At 40.3% G+C, this 19,805-nt stretch overlaps 1 protein-coding gene across 9 annotated transcripts in view; it reads right to left on the bottom strand.

Annotated features, from left to right (window-relative positions):
- Window positions 1-19,805, bottom strand: part of Nap1l4 (nucleosome assembly protein 1 like 4) — a 44,745-nt gene that overhangs the window by 22,330 nt on the left and 2,610 nt on the right. For all 9 annotated transcript variants that reach the window (XR_015448955.1, XR_002397339.2, XM_087205494.1 and 6 more), the window contains exons 2-7: window positions 9,255-9,285; window positions 8,329-8,387; window positions 5,526-5,625; window positions 3,459-3,600; window positions 3,207-3,293; window positions 1,462-1,593 (exon numbers count right to left, since the gene is read on the bottom strand). Coding sequence is in view for 7 of the 9 variants with exons in the window: in XM_021264439.2 (XP_021120098.1) it covers window positions 1,462-1,593; window positions 3,207-3,293; window positions 3,459-3,600; window positions 5,526-5,625; window positions 8,329-8,387; window positions 9,255-9,285 (551 nt within the window). In the remaining 2 variants the exon portion in view is untranslated. The remainder of the gene's footprint in view (window positions 1-1,461; window positions 1,594-3,206; window positions 3,294-3,458; window positions 3,601-5,525; window positions 5,626-8,328; window positions 8,388-9,254; window positions 9,286-19,805) is intronic.

The following is a 19,805-nucleotide window of genomic DNA, read 5'->3' as shown; positions in this document are numbered from 1 at the left end:
GTCTCGAAGACCCCAGGAGGTGCTGCTCCCCTGCTATGGGGGCACATCAGGATCACCTGAAGAGCTTCTAAAAACACACCTGGGGGTGCAGTTCAGTGGTAGAGTGCTTGCCTGTCATTCTCAAGGCCTTGGGTTTCATCTTCACCAACACAAAATAACCAAAACAAAAAACACCTTGATAGTCTCACTGACTCAGTGGCAGTGGAGGAGGCGGTGATGTGCAGTTTAAAAAGGTGTCTAGGTGATTTTTACAGTCAAGGTGAGAAGACAGTTCTATGAGATACGAATGTTGGCAACAAACACCTGGCACATAGCATTCTTTTAAAAGTATGGCTCAAGGGGCAGGGATTTAGCTCAGTGGTGCCGCCGCCTGCCTCACAAGCGCAAGATCCCAAGTTCAATCCCCGGAACCAAAAAATAAATAAATAAATAAATAAAAGTATGGCTCAGTTTTCTCTGATTCCATTTTTTCACACACAAAAACCAGACCCTAAAAACCAAGGCAGCTCTACTTTAGATGCCTCCCTGGATTGGAAAAGAGAAATGTGGTACTCTTTCCATCCCTGAGGTTTCAGCTTAGGATGGAGGATAACCAAAGTAGGAAGCACAGATAGCAATGTGGTAAATTTCTGAACCATTAAAAATGTATTCATTAAATCCTGTGCAAATCACAATACAGCTGTTTGCAAGGGACAGCAGCTGTGCTCTGTGGCAGAAGCACTGTGGGGACAAAGGCACAGAACAGGAGCTGTCAAGGCAAGCCTGAGAGCAGACATGGCCATTTCTGTAATGGCAGCAATAAAAACCCAGCTAGCAAGTTAGTCAGTGAGACTTGGGAGGACCTGCTTCTGTATCCTAGAAATGTCTACTGTACCTCTTTTCCAGAGAAGTCAAACGTCCCCTTTTAATTGGCTCATTGTTTCATTATAGAAAAGTAGACAAGGTTGGTGATTTCTTTTAAAAAATCCTTTCAAGGAAAATGATCAGAAAATATTAGCAACTTGTTATATTTTCAGGCAAAAAGGCTGTACAAAAGCCAATTTCAAAAACACTGAGTTGTGAACATGTGTATACACGGATACACAGTGCTCCCCTCATCCGAAGGGATGCTTCCCTATGGCCTCCTGTCTTCAGGCTCCTTGATGCTCACACCACAGGAAGACAGGACAGGGATGAACCTGAGAAGATCGCTAAGGGTAAAGTAGGAGGCTTCTACAGGGGATAAAGGGAATTAACTCTCAGGCTTTGGCTTATGCCAGCCCTGTTCCAAGAACTGCAAAAAATTGGGAGCCCCTCCACCAAGATCCCATCCTTGGGGACCAGGAAAATTGCCCAAGTGCCTGAACATAGAAAAGCATCTTCTCAGCTAGTAAAAAGGACTCTCAGAATCCAGGTAAGCAGGGTGAATGAAACTACTTTACAAGACTGCCACAAAGTCTCCCCAGGTAGCAGTCCACTCACCTGCACTAGCTCACTGAGCATATCCACATTTCTAAAAATAGTGAACCAGAACTCTGGGATTCCTTTGGGATTTAGCTCTTCAGCTGCTGCTTCTTCTTTCTCTGCTATGGCTACTTTATTTTTCATGTCTCCCTACAAAATAAACATGCAAAATAAAACAATTATCACAAGAAACAAATTTTACAAATTGCTCAAAGGCTTAATGAAAAATCAAATTTCAGAGTCCTGCACGAAGAGGTTTCTCCTTTAGAAATAAGTCAGCATCTTCAAGCACAAAGAAGTATTCAAGGGAGGTGTAGTTCATGATTAAATTTCACAGCAAACAGAAAAAGCTAAATAAATGGCAAAATGTCATCAGACTTGTAAAAGCTATCCAGTGCTGAAATGGTGAGCTACCAGTCACTGGATGAGAAAGAACGAGGACTCAGCAGCAGCCTGGAGATGTGACCATATCCATTACTGTTCAAATGGAAAAACTCAGTTCAAGAACAAATGCACTTGACCTCTGTGCACAAAGCTCTGGGTTTGATCCCCAGCACCATGAAATGAGTTAAAAGCCAGACTAATTACAGAGCAAGACCCTGTCTCAAAAATACTAAAATTAATGGAATAGTCACGCAGGGTTTTTTCAACTAGCAAAAGCAACTTTTCTTGAGTTTTAAGGAGTGAACACATAGCTAAACTCATGCACAGCCATGGTTTCAACTGGGCTAGGTTCAACCTATTTTTAAAAGATCAAAATCACATATAGCTAACAAAATTAACACATTTTGAAACAGAGGGTATAGCTCAGTGGTAGAGTACCTGCCTAGCATTTGTGAGGTCTCAGCTCAATCCCTAGCACCAAAAAAAAAACCAACTTCTACAGACCTGGAATAGGACTGTCACCAGAAAAGTTAATGAGTATGAGTGGTAGGACAGTGTACACTGTGACATCAGCCATTACTTACCAGTGTAGAAACACACCACTGGTTAAAAGCTTCATAAGGCTTGTCACCATCACTGAGCAGGATGGTACAAGGTCTCCAGATTCCACTATTCCAGTGCCTGAGGCCACAGGTGTGCCGTTTCCCTGATGACCTCCGCTTTCTCTGGACTAAGACTATCCCTGGAGCTGTAATTTATCCTCTGACTCTGTTTATTTCAACACAGTGCTGCACAAGGATGGCTGAAAAAGGGCTGTGTCTCATCACAGAACTGGCAGCACCTAATCAGATGCCAGACAGTGTCCCAAGAGATCTGTGTACCATGACCCAGGGGAAGGGGAGCATCTACTACTGGGAGTACTATTCTTGGGAAAGTTTTATCCATGATTAAATACCATCAAAAATGTTCTTTGTTTCTAACAACACAAGTTGCGTATTTTTTCTTTCCTGTTCTGGGAGTTGAACCCATCACCTTCACACTGAGCTACATTCCCAGCCCTTTCTAAACTTTGAGAGAGCGTCTTGCACAAGGTTTGATCTTGTTTCTCAAAAGTGTTGGGATCACAGGCATGCATCATTACCTTGCCTAGCTTATAGTCTTGACTTGTGTAGTGATTTTGATTGCAATTACTTTGTATCACCGGGGATTTAGCTCAGTGGTTCCGTAGCCTGCCTCACAAACGCAAGGACCCGAGTTCGATCCCCAGTACCAAAAAAATTACTTTGTGTTCATTCACTAAGGTTTACATTTGTTTGTTATAAATTTTGTTTATATATTATGGATCTCAATTTTTAAAAGCTTATTTAGAAAAACCTTACAGCCAACTTGTCCTCCTCTTCATTTTCACTGTGCCATTCTGATTCTGCATCTGTTGGCTCCACATCACCAGTGATGAATTCTCTTCTCTGTACAAAAACAGGAACCATTAGAATTTTATTTGGAAACTCTAGATGGGTTTATAAATAACGTCTCTGAAAAGATATATTCCATGAGTCCTGGGTAAACATGGGTGTCTCAGTTAGAGGTGGAATTACAACACGTTAATCAACAGAATCAACAGCCATCCCCACCTTGTCGAACAGAGGTTGGTACAATGCTGCATACTTTCTCTCCAGGTCATGGACTTCTTCATAGAACTTGGCTTCTATGTGTGCACACCTCACTTGAAGCTGCTTCAATGCATTAATTCTCCTCTTGACTGCTTTGGGTAATCTAGAAAACAGGAAAAACATTCTTATGTCTGCAAAATAAAGGCCGTGCATTTCAACTTTATTAAATTTTAACTTAACATAGAATTAATACTCTTACTATGAAGAGCTTCTGAAAATGAGAAAAGAAACCAAAAAGAAAAGGATAAACGCCCTAACAGCAAAGAATGGGCTAAAGGGGGAAGTTGAAAATATAATTCATAAAAGAAAGAACACAAAGTGTTAAACAGGAGCAAGGTGGTATCTCAATGTCCCCAAACATGTAAATTTAAGAACTGTCACTTTCCCTTAGCAAATTGGCAATCAGAAACTAACAAATACACATACCAAAACAAAAGATGTAGATGTGAAGAGGCGGAGAGCACCAGAGCCCTCTGACTGACTTTTAAAAGAGGTAGGTAAGAACCCTGTACACATTCTTTGGGTCTAATAACTCCATTCTACTGCTAGAAATGTATCCTAAGGAAATAACTGAGCCATGAAATTTATTTATTTAAAGTTCTTGAAACAGTCATGGGAAATAAAGAGGAGATTCCTAGGCCTCATCACAGACCCAAATAATCCCCCAGGGTGGGACCTGATCCTGCATTTTGGAAACATTCATGACAACTGAGTCCTTAAGTGCAAAGCAAGCAGCACTAGTTAGGTACTCTCCTCATCCCTGTATGGCCAATGTAGAGCCAATTCTGTGCCCACAAAAACACCCCTGGGCTGGGCGCAATGGCACACACCAGTAATCCCAGCACTTGAGAGGTGGAGGCAGGAGGACTGCTACAAGCTTGAGACCAGCCTGGGGTACATAGTGAGTTCAAGGCCAGCCTGAACTACATAGCAAGACCTCATCTCAACAACAAACAAACAAAACAGCTGTTTCCTTCAGTACACAGTCCATTAAGGCCACAGCCTCAGCTGCAGGGCCAGGGAGGCTACAGGAGGCCACACTGCCACGGCAGCTATGTGTACACAGAGAGCAGCCCAAGATGTCTAAGCAGCAGGGTGGGAGTAGAGTGGCATGGAGGCCAGCAACTGGAAAATCCCAATGCCTGGAGTTGTAGAGCATGCAACACAAATGGGGCAGCATCATATTGGAACAGAGGAGGCAGAAAATACAGGAACAAAGGACCAAGAAGTTCTTTTAGCCAAATTAGGAGGCCAGATGACATTTTGATCTCAGGTGGGGGAATATTCTGAGGGGAATTAATGGTGTGTCTCTTACTGTAATAAATATAAACATTCTGACCTCAGCCTACTCCTCCCTGCCATGCCCACCTCCAGTGATCTAAGAAGTCCTCTGAACTGCCACAAGATGGCACTGTGCACCACCTAGAAGTCTACTACCTGCTCATTATTCCCCACCTGCTAGCCTCTTTACTAAAGAACAAGGCAACCTCTCTCATTTTTGGATCCTTGTGCTGGTTCTCTGCAGCCAACATCTGTGGAATGAAAAATACATTTGCCAAATGGAGTGGTGTCCACCTTTAATCCCCGACTACTCAGGATGCTGAGGTAGTAGGATTGCAAGTTCCAGTCCAGCCTAGGGAGCTTAGTGAGACCAAGTCTCAAAAAAGTGGGGAGGGGAGGAAGAGATGTGATTCTATTAGAACACTCCCTGGAGGTCCTGGACATAAGCCCCAGCATGTGGGCGATAGGCTGGGTGTGGAGGTACACCCCTATAATCCCAACAGTCTTGGAGGCTGAGGTAGTTCAAGCTCAGCCTGAGCAATTCAGCAACTTAGTGAGGCTCTGTGTCAAAATAAAAAGGGCTGGGGCTGTAACTCAGTGCACAGGCCCTGGATTCAATCCTCAGGACTGCAAACAAAAAACAAAGCTCAAACAACACAACCATATTTATTTCTATTCTGAGACAGTGAAAGTGCTTTATTTTCATTTTATTGCTCAAACTGCCACACATCTTAACAGTATACTTACGTTTCAATGTAGCTGGAAGGAGTGTGAGAGACATTGTCAAGTCGTTCCTGTAGAGCTGCCAGAACTTGTGGATTCTGCATCACCTGATCTGTGAGCTTTTCTATTAGGAGTCAGAAATAAAACCAAAAATATTTACAATATATCTACCACAGAACAGCCAAGAGTAAAAAATTAATAACGTATCTGCTTAGCTACTAATTTGTAAATATAGCAAGCAACTTCTTTAAAACATCTATTTTGAAAACAGGTAACTTTATTTTAAAAAAATATTTAATAATCTTTATGAATCACCTGATCAAGTGGCTGGGAACACCTAGAGACTCTTGGTTCTTGCCTATAGCTAAACCTTGACCTCAACACTGAAGACATCAATACCTGCCAAGCTCAGGTGGTCTGTCTGATTACCTATATGCCCTGCCCAAGCCCAACTGTGGTGTCCAGAAGCCAACGACAGGGATGAGCTCAGCTCCTCAAAGTAAAACCACATCTGCCTACTTGTGCCCTCACTCACTTCTCAGTCCACCAAAGCCACCTCACATCAGTTTGCAGTCTACACTGTACACTCAAGTTTCTTTCGCTCGTGATGCCCACTTCTGCCTGTAATGGCCTTTTCCTCTCAAAACTACTTCTTCCAGGAAGCACTCCCTGATCACTCTGCCCCCTGACAGCTTACACACCTCTGTATTAGGCTTCTACTTAGTTTGTATTTAGGTATGTTTCTCAAAAAACAACATTGAAAGGACAGAAACTGTCTTTCACTCACATGAAACAATGGAGTGGGGCAATATTTACCTAGTTCATAGCAGACTTTGAAGTGTTTGCCAAACAATTTTTCTTGTAATGACAGAATACAGAAACTCAAACATAGTGCTCTTCCCTTAGTCAAGAGGCAGTAATATTTTGGAGCTCTGATATCATAAGGGTAAGCCAAATACCAAATATGCATTCAATTTGAATACAACCACTAACATGAAACACTGCGTATGCACATCAATGCATATATGAAACTATAGATAATATATAACCTGTTAATTACTACATGCATATATACAAGCACATCTCTAGCTCTGTCCACTGAAAGGACTAAAAACAGTGACTTAGCTATATTCTAGTTTCTAGTTATCATTCTTTATCAAAAGGAATGAGGATCTTTGAGTAAGTAGTCGATACTGGGGTTAAGGCAAGGAAAGATCAAGGTGAAACCGGATATCACATTGTGTTAAAAAGCTAGAGGTACCTAAAACCTGATGGAGATAAGGACTTAAGAGGCCAGTTTGAAGGGACCCCAGCAGCCCAACAGGACAACTTGCATATGCAACTGAAAACACACTGAATAAAGTAACCCACAAGCCCACAGTGACACTAACAAGGGAGGGTGTGCTCTTTAGTAGGTAAGGTGCAACAGATCTGGTAGAATTGGAAAGGCACTCTTTTGCAACCAAGAACATTACTGAATCTGCAAGAGTATCACTGAGTACAAAGAAGTGAAGAAGGGGATAGCCTCTTCTGCCCAAAAGACTGCTTGTAAGGTCAAAGAAGTCTGACAGACACCATCATAACCAAGTTGTCTATCCCAGAGTCCCTAGTAAAGGGCCAAGCTGATACCATGTGCCTCCTGATGTACCTACCATGCTGCATCATGAAGAGGAAATGCCCAGACAAAACCAGACTGTAGACATTCTAGACAACTGGCCCAGAGTGAAGTTAAAAGTGGAGAGATGAAGCTAGGACAAAGAGATGTAACTAAGCAAGATGCATGGTCATTGTGGGGTGAAAAGAATTGCTGAGAAAACCAGGGAATACTACATGAGCATTACATAATAGTACTGTATCGAGGTTAAGTTTCCTGGTTGTGATGGCATTGTGTTCGTTCCATTTTTTAGGTGATTTTTACTAACTGTTTTGGGGGAAAATGATATATACACAACTTGCTTTCAGATAGTTGGGGGAAGATACAGATTTCTTAATGAGGAAAAACATCTCACCTGTGGATTTAAGAATACATTGACATATCTGGGATTTGTGTTAAAACAAGCAGGGAAAAGAATGAATGTTGGGCCGGGGATTTAGCTCAGTGGTTTCGCCACCTGCTGCACAAGTGCAAGGAACTGAGTTCGATCCCCAGTAACCCCCCACAAAAAAGAATGATTGATTGTTAAGGACACAAATGAAGACTGCTCATGTGTTTTGATGCCCAAGCCAAGTGAGGTCAGGTACAAAGAGGTGCACTAGTCTCTGCACCTCTATAGAGTCTGAATTTGTTACTGTGACGGTCAATCTTGACTGTCAACTTTGGAGACAGAGAGGTAACTAGAGTGTGTGAGTGCTAAGCACATCAAAGCATTAACCCACTGACAAGTGCACAGCTGGATGGGCCATTAGGAGGTCTGATCAAGTTGGAGGAGTAGGTTAGTGGGGGTGTACTTTTGAAGTGTGTATGTTTTCTCTGGCTCTTTCCCTGATCTCTACTTCCTGGCTGTCATGAGGTAAGCCATTTTCCTCTTCCATGCTGTTTTTGTTTTGGAGTCAGCCAACCCCTGAACCAAAACCTCTAAGACCATGAACCAAAATAAACCTTTTTTCCTTTAAATTGTGTATGTCAGGTATTCTGTCCCAGTAACATGAAGGTGACTAATACAGGTATCATAAAAACATTTCTAAATGGGATACTGATTTTCATCCTTAAATCTTTGAAGGACGAAAATCCCTTACTGGTTTATTACCATAATAAATATTCCAGAGAGCAGACTTCCTACCCTGTGTGCAAACTCTCCAACTGCTGTTTTACCTGCAGAGAACTGACCTGTGTTACTTGCATTTTTAGCAGCTTCCACAGAATCTGCAGGAACCCCATCTGAAAAACTAAGAGTTTAAAAATATTACCATAAAGTTCCAAAAAGACAAAAGTGTAAGTGAATACTTTTCTTATTTCTTCAATATACCATATTAAGAAGGATCTCTCTATAGTGACTATAGATTTACGTCAAAGAGAACACCGACATGCATGTCTGCTACCTAAGAGAGACTTCCCCTTCTGTTCTGGAAAAAACAAAACAAAACTACCACTCAGCAACCCCTATCAGTCCAACTTATAGGCTGCCCTGATAGTCCCAAACACAATGGAGATCCATGAAAACAGCCCTCAGAGTTTTCACGAGCAAAGTGCTCAAACATACCTTCCTTATGAAAAATAAACATCAAAGAAAATGAAAAACCAATACTGGCCTTGAACAATATACAAAAAAATCTTTCCCTTGACCACTGATGGCTATATCAAGTTATGTGACTCTACCCGGGGAGGAGGGAAGTAGGGTTAAGACCTAGGGAACAAAATGACTGTTTTCCACACAGTCTGCAAGCACAATGTTCACCTCTGAAGCAGAAGCAATTTCTTCACCAACTCAGATATTTACACACAAAATGGGCATCGGCTACACTGTGAATGCACTTAACTTTTTTTTTTTTTTGAAGACAGAGTCTCGCCATGTAGTCCGGATCAGCCTTCAACTCCCTGTGCAGCCCAGGCTGGCCTCAAATTTGCAGCAATCCTCCTGCCTCAGGCTCCCAAGTGCTGGGATTATAGGCGTTTACAACTATGCCCAGCAAAGACATTTGATTTTGATTCTAAAGTTTACTCAAATATAGTCTGGCTCTTGCTCACCAACTACATTTTTTTTTTTTTAACCAACCATTTTTAAACTCCAATACACAAAGTTCATTTTGGCTTACCTGTTATCTGCCATCTGAATGCTTTTATCCCCTACAAATGAAAAAGAATTACAATTATATTCACAAACAAAAACACTTACTTAGATGTATTCTTAAAACTGACCACGTAAGGGATGGAAATACACTAGAAGGGGCAGGATAGACCTATCTGGGTGGAGGATATGTCCCAGGTCTTGTATGATGTTACCTGCATACATACAGTTATCACAACTCATTAAATGTTATTACATATACGAGCTATATGATTATAAGTAAAATTTTACTCATAAAATCTCTCTTATTGTCCCTAAAGTGACCAGATTTCACAATAACAATCAATTCTAATTTGTCTTACCTCTATCATAAATTTATCAACAGAACATTTAGCAATGCTAGCCAAGTTATCTTAGAGCAATTCAAAGCAACCACTGTTTACACTGTTGCCCAAACTAACCCACAGGGTGATATTCTACTTTTATCTGCTCATTTTGTATCTTTTATTATTTCTATGCTGAAGATGTACTACTGTATAAAAACATTATGTAATACACTCAGTATGATCCCATTTTTATAAGACATTTAAAAAACAATTATCTTGGGCCAGGGATTTAACTCAGTGGTGCTGCAGCCTGCCTGCAGCCTGCCTCACAAACGCAAGGTCCCAAGTTCATCCCTGGTACCAAAAACAAAACAAAACAAAAAACTCAAAAAAACCAATTATCTCACACAGCTTGGTGGCGCCAGCCTGTAACGCCAGCAATCGGGAGGGTGAGGCAGGAGGATTGCTGGGAGTTCGAGGATAGCCTGGGCTACATAGTGAGTTTGAGACCAGCCTGAACTACATAGCAAGAGCCTGTATCCTGTCTCAAACAAAACACAAACAAGCAAACCCCCAAAAACCACAAAAAAACAAACTCCAGATTATCTCTGGTGGTGCAATTAGGCAACTTTCTACATATGAATAGTAAAGATGGATTCTAGGGTGCTTTAAAAAAAAAGTATCACCTAAAATGTTCCAATAAAATTAATGAATAAAAAAGTATCAGTTATTTAATTAGTTCTTAGTATTCTCTAAATGAAAGAACTTGACAACAACAAAATTTTAAAAAACTGATCTCACTGCATTCAAGGTAGCGCCTAAATGCATTGCTTAAAAGGACCTTCCATGTGCAGTATCTGAGGTGGGTTATGAGTTCTTTTTTTTTTTTTGGTACCAGGGATTGAACTTGGGTCCTTCCGCTTGCAAGGCAGGCAGTGGAACCACTGAGCTAAATCCCCGACCCTGTGAGTTCTTTATACTCATGCAGGTGACAAAACTGCAGTGTTTTTCTGAAGACCGCTGTTCCAGCTGAAACCTGGCTACTGCCTCATTCCCAGGGATCTAAGCAAAGCCCAAATCACTCACCCACAAAGCTTTAGGGCAATGAACAGAAACATATTTGTGAAAAATGGCTCCAATTAGAATTTATGATCCATGAGTTGGGCGTGGTGATGCACACCTGCAAACCTAGTATGTGGGAGGGTGAAGTAGGAGAATCAAGAGTTTGAGGCCAGACTGGACTATATAGCAAGACTTTGCCCCTACCTCCCAAAACACAAGACGACCATGACAACGATGACAACAACAAAAGTGCAATCTACAATCATTTTGTATTTAATTCAAGTGCGTTCTTTTGTATTAGACTTTTTTATTGCTTCAAAATATGCAAAAATACTACAGAAGTATTATACTGTCTTTTTCATAAGACAATTATTCAAGGAAGCAGAAAAAAAAATCTAACAAATCCTGCCATAGCTGGCCATACTCACCACCTCCATAGCAGCCAAACCTAGCTCCATCTCAGTGAGGTTTTAAGGACCCTCCAACTGTAAACAAATACTAATTTGTTTTAAAAAATAAAATTAAAAAATCCTTTGAAGATTGCCATCACTTTCTGCAGAATCTAAATTCCTACCACATGGGATCCAAATTCCTACACTCTCTAGCTTGCCCACCTCACCAATCTATTACCAATGCTCCTCCTATCATATCTGCTGCAATCACGGGTTCCCAAGTTGATAATGTGCTTTTTTCTCACTTTATAAATACAAGTGGTGAGATGGGTAGATCTTCATAATAACTATATTTGATGACAAAATTCTAAGAGTGAACACGGCATTTACCAGTTGGGAAACAATGAGGTGGGGGTTTTCTATGACATACTTTTGGCAATGGTCTCGGTGAACCTCTTAGTTTAATAAGCCTTTCCACCCTTCAGTTATTCTTTAATTGATATGGCATTAGTAAGTAGCACTTCACTGTCAAGAGTTATGAATGGGTCCTGATACTGCCAAACTGGTTTCACACTGGCATCATCTACACTTTGGCAACAAAATTAAAGCTCTTCACTGCCTAATATACACCTAATAGCACCTTCCTTAGACCACACACATACTACTTGAGTTGCTGAAAGGAACCAACTATCCTGCCAGTGAAAGTAGCTTATCACTGCCTGTTTAATAAATACTCATTTTCACCAACCTATCAATACTACCAACAAGGCCACACCTTAATTTCCAACACTTCTTAGCTGATGTACCAAGTACTGTTTTATACTCACATCAGCTTGACCAAGGAGGGATCATCCTCAGTTTATAAGTATGGAAGCTGAGGCCCTAGTCTAAGGTTACATGGCTAGTAAGATGTGGAAATGGGTCCCAAATCCAGATCCTTCTAACATCTCTGTACTGTCACTAACCACTTCACTCCTTGCTGCCTTTATCTGCTCAAAGATTCTGCTACTAGCTCAGTCAGGGTTTGAATCCCAGTTTGGTCCCAGTTCCAAGAAGTTCACTGTGTCTAAAAAGAATGAAGCTGGGTATGGTGGTATATACCTGCACTCTCAGCTATTCAGGAGGCTAAGACAGAAGAATGGTGAACTCAAGGCCAGCCTGGGCAACTTAGCAAGAACCTGTCACAAAATTAAACAATTATAAAAAAAGAAAAGAAAGCCAGCCCGCCAGGTGTGCGTGGTGTTGTAGTCTGTAATCCCAGCACTCTGGGAGGCTGAGGGAGAAAGACCACAAATTCAAGCCCTGCCTAGGGATGCAGTTCAAGACTAGAGCCCAGGGTTCAATCCCTAGCACCAAAATAAACAAATAACATACCTGGGTGAAAACCTTCCCTTTCTTTCTTTTTTTTTGGTACAGGGGATCAAATTCAGGACCCTGCATTTGCAAGGCAGGCAGCGGCACCACTGAGCTAAATCCCCAGCCCTAGAACCTTCCCTTTCTATCCTGTTCACTAGGCAGCCACAGAGTGTGTAACAACTCCCGAATATTAAATATTCTAAATGCACGAACACCCTATCTCTAGACAAAGGCCAAACAGACTCACCTTCCCATGACACCTACTGTAACTTCTAGACTCCTTCAATTTTCATTTTCATCTATGTGAAGACGTGCTGTTTAATACTATATTTTGTGGCTTAATGACAAGGTAGTTAAGCAAAACCTGACACAATGATCACAACAACTACAACAATGTGCCAAGAAAAGAGAAAAACAAAATGAATTTAAACAGTATGAAGGAAAATAACTTTGAAGACTAAAAATCAACAAATCAACCCAGAACTCAATCCCCAGGACAAAACATGCATTAGGATCAATCTGGTTTTGATCTGAGCTTGAACTTCTCTCACCCCAATTTCCTATTGCCTTCCTCTGTACCTCAGAGTTCCATCATCCATTAACTGGAAGTGGCATCCACGAGAGTAGCGGTGAAGGCCACCAAGTGCCTGGCACAAAACTGCACAACATCAGGCCTCTCTACTTCTTGACTACAATACCCATACAGGCTACTCTACCTATTACTTGCTATGAAGCCAGTGTTTCCTAGAAGGAAAAATAATGTAGAGTGGTGACACCTTATAAACAAGATAGAATTCAATTAGGCAAATTTCATCACCACAAATTATTTAACTTTATGTAGCAATCCCTAACACTTTAAATAGAAAGTTATGAAGAACTATGAAATGTGCAAGTATTTTTTTTTTCTTTTCTCGGTACCGGGGATCCAACTCAGGACCTTGAGCTTGGGAGGCAGGGGTGGTGCTACTGAGCTAAATCCCCAGCCCCAAAATTTGCAAGTTTGAGAAAAATAAACATCTATTTGTTTTAAATGTTGGAATGTAGGGCTGGGGATTTAGCTCAGTGGCGCTGTGCCTGCCTGGCAAGTGTAAGGTCCTGAGTTCAATTCCCAGTACAAAAAAAAAAAGGTAGAATGCCAAGTTTAATGTCAGTTTCAGGAAGATACAGTCCCAAGCCTTATCAGCGAGGTTTACCACTTTTAAAAGGAACAAGAAGCTGGATGAGGTGGCAAACACCTATAATCTCAGCATTAAGGGGCCAGGAACGTGGCTGAGTTCAAGGCCAGCCTGAACTACACAGAAAGAGGCTGTCTCAAAAAACCAAAATCAAACCCTAAACAAAGCAACAAAAGGAATCAAGGGATCTACCAGTCTACAACTGGGTGGCTGTGGTTAATAACAACATATTGTGTGAGAATCCCTGAGAAGAGACCAACATTCAAACATGGTATGGGAGAATGCTTATGTTAATTAGCTTGATTTAGCCATTCCTCATCTATATGTACTTTTTCAAAACATCGAGTGGGGGAGGGGCAGTGGCATATGCCTTTAATTGTAGGTACTAGGAGGCTGAAGCAGGAGAACGGCAAGTTTGAGGTTGTGTCCAAAGTTAAATTTTAAAGGAGGCTGGACCGGTCCCAGCACCCAGAAGGAAGCTCCCCCGCTGCCATCCCAAGCTCCTAGGACAGAGAAGGTGAGCCGTACGAGCGCCAGAAGCACCCCCTCCCGTGGAAATGAGAAGACACCTAAACAAGTCTCAAAAACAGACTTCTGGATCACCTACAGCAACCCCAAAGGGAAATAAGACAATCTGATACTCAACCACCTGGACTCTCTAAACTGGCAACAAAAGAGGAGCTGGGAAAAATGAAATCAGAAATAATTACTCAGATAACAGCAAAGATTTTGCTCATGGTGCAAGACATGATTAATAAATCTAGAGAGGACACAGATAAAAAAATAGAGGATCTGAGGAACATGATGGAATCCCAACATAGGAAACGAATGGAATCCATAAAACACATACAAACAGATTTCCAAGAGATTAAAAACTCCATCGAAAGTCTGTGCAGCAGAATGAACCAATGTGAGGATAGAATTTCACATATAGAAGACAAGATTGCAATTAGTGAGGAGGAAAAGAAAAACTGCTTTAAAATTGTAAGGGAACACGAGAAATCAATCCAGCAGCTGCTAGACGATGCAAAGAAGAATAACATAAGACTGATTGGAGTCAATGAAGAAACAGGAGAGAGTACAGATGACATAAAAAAACTGGTCACAGAAGTGATGGCAGAAAACTTCCCAAGAAGGGGAAAAGAACTTGACATACACATAAGTGAGGCATATAGGACTAGCCTTAATCAAAAAAAATCTACACATAGGCATATAATAGTTAGGATTCCAGAAATCCAACAGAAGAATAAAATTCTACAAGCAGTGAGAGAAAAGAAACAAATCACATACAAAGGAAGCCCATCAGAATCACAGCAGACTTCTCAATGCAAACCCTCAAGGCAAGAGCAGATTGGAGTGATGTATTTCAAGCCCTAAAGGAAAACAGCCTCCAACCCAGACTGATGTACCCTGCAAAACTATCTTTCCAAATTGACGGAGAAATAAGATACTTTCATGATAAAGAGCACCTCAGGAACTTCATGAATACCAAACCCACACTCCAAAAAATTTTAGACAATACCCTAGGAAAAGACAATGAGGATCACAACCCCAAGAAACCCAGCAGAATGAATCCATTGGGTGTGACAAATTAAACGCAAAGGGGGAGAATCCAACAAAAAGAAAAAGTCATGACAAGGCTTTTAAAACTTTTAACTTCATCTCCCTAATGAGTGTATAACTCAATCTTGTTATTGTACTGATTAGTATTTTTCTGATTCTAGAGTTGCACACCTTTCCTTGTGCTATAATGGCTATTTATCATCATCTTATGTCTACTTTTTAATTGGGTTGTCTTATTAATGAGCTCTAAGAATTCTTTATATATTCTGGTCATAGGTTATATGCATTGTAAATATGGTCTATTTAAGGACTACTTTTCATTTTAATGATGTCATTTAAAGTTCTAAATTTTGATGGAATCTCATTTATCAATTTTTTTCTTTTATACATCATGTTTTTTGTATCCTGGGTAGTTCTTGCCTATCCTGAATTCATAAATATTTTCCCTTATAATTTCTTCTTAAAGTTTTATACTTTTAGGCTTTCTTATTTAGGTTCATAGATCCCTTCAAGTTATTTTCGTGTATGGAAAAAAAGGGTTGAGGTTAATTTTTTATATATGGATATCAGGTGTTCTAGTGCCATTTGCTTAAAACACTATCTCTTCCTCGGCTCTTGAATCAAGTTTATATTCTATAAAATGCTAATGTTAAATAATCTTTCAAAACTCAGTGGACCATGTATGTGTGGTTCTATTTCTAGATTCTCTGTTTTATTCAAATGATCTATATGTCTTTCCTTACACCAGCACTGCCTTGATTGCTGTAGCTTTAGAAGAAGTCTTAAAATTAGGTACTAAATGTCTTCCAACACTGTTTTTGTTTTTTACTTTTCTAGGTCCTTTGTACTCCTACATAACTTTAAAATTTCAATATCTAATTCTTCATTTATAGCAAGTATACACAGACCTGAATTTTTATATATACCTTGTGTTTTCTAATCCTGCTAAATTCAAGTACAAGTTCTAGGGGCTCCTAGAGATTTCTTAGTATTTTCTCTGTAGATGATCATTTCATCTACATATAAAGATTTTGCTTCTGCCATGCCAATCCTATCCTAGTTGTGTCATTTTATTGCCAGACTATTTTGGTGGGGACTAGGTTTCAAAGTTTAATGGACAGATAAAGAGTAAGCATATCTGCCCTTGTTCCCCACCTTAAGGAGAAAGCATTCTATCTTCTCCATTCATATAAGGCGTTCTCGCTGGAAGTATGGAGTACATGTCTTTAATCTGTTGAGAAGGTTCTGTTCTACTTCTAGGCTCCTGATAGCTTTTACCATGAACAGCTATAGAAGTTAGTCCAATACTTTTTCTCCAACTAGTGACAGGATCATATGGCTTTTTCCTTTCTTCTGTTAAAATGATGACTTTTGGGGGTGGATCTTCCAATGCTGAACCAAACTGCCATCCCTATAACAAAACCACTTTCTACATCCTGCCAGATCTGACTTCTAATAGTCGGTTTTGTTAAACAAATTTCTATCTATGTTCATACTTTTTTCTTCTATTATCTCTATCCAGTTTTAGGATTAGTACAATGTTGAGTTCCTAAAATGAGGGGAAAAGTGTTCCTTTTTTCTGCTTTGTTTGATATAATTTATCAGCTAACATGTTTATGAGCCTGCTGTTGTCATATAGGTAGGTTTTCAAGCTAGGAATATACTTTCTTTAATAGGTGCTATTCAAATTTTATATTTCCTCTAGAGTTAGTTTCATTAATTTGTCTTCCAAGGTACTTCTTAGAAGTTGTCAAATTTATTTCAAAAACAATTTTTGTAATATGCTTTCTATATCCTTTTAAATTCTGTAAAATCTGTGGTAATGTCTCCTAGATCTTAATATTGTAATTTAAAAAATGTATAACTGATATTGTGAGAAGAAAAGACCTAAAAGAGCAGGGGAATTGTGAGGGGTAGGGGAAGGGAAAAAAGGGAAAGGAAAAAATATGAGAAGAGGGGAAAAAAAATGGGAACAAGGTCTTTGCAAATAGGGAAGGGTGGAAGGGGTGAAGGGAGGGCAAGGGAAGGGGAAAAAAATAAGAACCAAGAGACTCATGTAAAGGTACAAGATCCCAATGATGAATGTAACTGTATTTTATACCGAAAATGTACCAATAAACTTAATGGGAAAAAATAAATAAATAAAGGAGGCTGGAGATTTGACTTGGTGATAGAGGGCTAGCAGGCCCAAGGTCCAGGGTTCAATCCCCAGTGCTGCAAATAAATAGATAAGTAAATAAATCATGCTGTGTACCAGAAATAGTTTGTCAATTAAAAATAAAAGGTATCCAGATGTGGTGGTGCACACCTGTAATTCCAGCACTTGAGAGGCAGAAGCAGGAGGATTGCTTCAAGTTTAAGACTCTCCTGGACACTACTACATGAGAGAATCCTGTCTCAAACAACAAAATAATAAATAAATGGTAATCAAGTTAGAATATCAAAGGGACATCAGGCAAAACAATATTCTCAGTTTTCAAAAGAATGTAGCAGTTCAGGTTCCCTCCTAGGGTCAATGTTCTGCTTTTATTGTTGCAGGACCCTACAACAATCCTATTCATAGATTAATTTCCATTTACCCCAAAGAAGCTGTTTTCATGGGGGAAAACATTTTTTTAGGTTGCAACAAATTTTCCAATATAATTTAAAATTCTTTGTTTGTTTGTTTTGGGGACAGGGTCTTGCTATGTACTTTAGGCTGGTCTTGAACTATGTAGCACACAGGCAGGCCTGGAGCTTGCAGCGATCCTCCTACCTCAAGCCTCCCAAACGCTGGGATTACAAGTGTGCACCACCACACCCAGCAAAATTCCTAATTTTTAACTGAAAACCTTTAGTCTATAGCTAATGTAACTATATATTTCAAATCAAACCACTTCTGAGAGACAAAACTGTAAGCTGGGCAGTGTGGTCATACGTCATAAAACCTAAGTTTTTATACATTTATCATCTTCATTAGCTCGAAGGTCTTCAAGGTCTTTATAAGGTGTAACCAAATGAAAAGTGGGTATGGTGGTGCATGCCTGCAATCTCAGCACTTGGAAGGCTGAGGCAGGAGGAGCTCAGCCTGGGCTACACAGTGAGTTGGAGGCCAGTCTCAGCATGACTGAACAAAAACATTTGAAAGGTTAAAACCCAGTACTTAAAGATCTTGTCACTGTTGTGAAGGCACTTTCCACACCACCCTATTTAAAATTACAAGTACATAAGACCTCACTTCTCTCTACTTTTTTCACTAAAGCAAATTCCACTATCTAACTTGCTTGTCTGCTTCCCACATCAGCAACGAGAGCAAGGCCTTTTGTCTGTTTTATTCAGTGGGCACACGCAGTACCCAGAATTGTGTCCCATACAGATGAGGCTCATAAGTGAATGAGTTCATGAATGAGCAAATAAGTAGATACCAAGCACCGAAAGCTACTCTGCAATAAGTGAGTAAAGACTACTATTCTAGATTATACACTGCAGATTTTAAAGTGCAGAGCCCATCTTTTCTACCGTAAACTACTAAACAAATCACCTCACCTTGTTTTTGAACAGGTTTTTCCCCTGGGCACAGCATGGAAGCACATTTAGTTATGAGTTGACAGAGTAAACAACGCAGAACAAGAGGAAATTTAAGACTATACAGCGAGCAGTCAAGATCAAAAAGTAAAGTTCACAAAGCCATCTTTTGTATTTTTCATACTACAAACACAATGTCCCTCCTTCTATTAAATACTCACAAAATTTAAAATTCAACAGCAAGCCAAATAAACAAGCTGGGCTACCTCTTTAGTGGGCAAGATGGAAAAACCAATGACTGGCAGATGAAAACAAATCTGTATCATCACAAACATTTCTTTAAAATGTCTTTAACAGAGCCAGGGGTAGTGGTACACATCTGTAATCCCACTACTCTGGAGGATCATCAATGAGTTCAAGGCCAGCCCGGGCTACAGAGTTCAGGGCTAGCCTGAACTACAAAGGGAGACCTTGCCTCAAAAAACCAAAAAAAATTTAACAAACACAAAACATTACCCACTAATAAGATCTCCCAGTAACTAACTACATATGCTCAAAGACATATCTCACAACTGAACTTCCAGGAGGCTTCAATTTGCTAAGGAGAGATTGGAAAAGAGCGGTTTCCTGCAATTCTGCATCAGCTCCTCTCCATCACCACAGTGGTAGAAGAGTCAAACTAGAATCGGCTTTTTATTCTGGATGCCTAAACCACCTTGTTTCTTCTTGTGTTACATTACATTCCCAGCCCTTTTAAAATTTTGAGACAGGGTCTAAGTTGCCCAGGCTGGGCTTGAACTTACACCCCTTTTGTCTAGTCTCCCAGAGTGCTGGGACTACAAGTATGAGCCACTGTACCAGGCTAACCCAGCTAGCCCTTTCATTTTGAGACAAGGTCTTGCTAAATTGAGCAGGCAAGCGTTGAACTTGCTATCCTCCTGCCTCAGCCTCTGGGTTTGCTGGCATTACAGGCAGGTGCCAACTTCCTTTTTTTAAAAAAAGTGCTCTTTGGCCCAAAAGCCCAGACTAATCTCTCAACAAGCTCATTGCTGGTGGCTTATTATTCAGGCACAGGCCATCACTGGAAGGACTGGATCCAAACAGCATCCTGCTACTGCATTTCATACAGCTGATGGCCCTTGGGCCTTCAGGAATTTAAATCAGTCTTGCCCAAAAGATTTTATTCTCCCCAAACAAAAAT

Source organism: Heterocephalus glaber, unplaced genomic scaffold (assembly GCF_053883595.1).
Source record: "Heterocephalus glaber isolate CG9 unplaced genomic scaffold, H.glaber_assembly_v1.0 deba00000594, whole genome shotgun sequence".
NCBI lineage: Eukaryota > Metazoa > Chordata > Mammalia > Rodentia > Bathyergidae > Heterocephalus > Heterocephalus glaber.
Note: the sequence above shows the minus strand (reverse complement) of the source record. Positions and strands in the feature narration are given on the sequence as shown.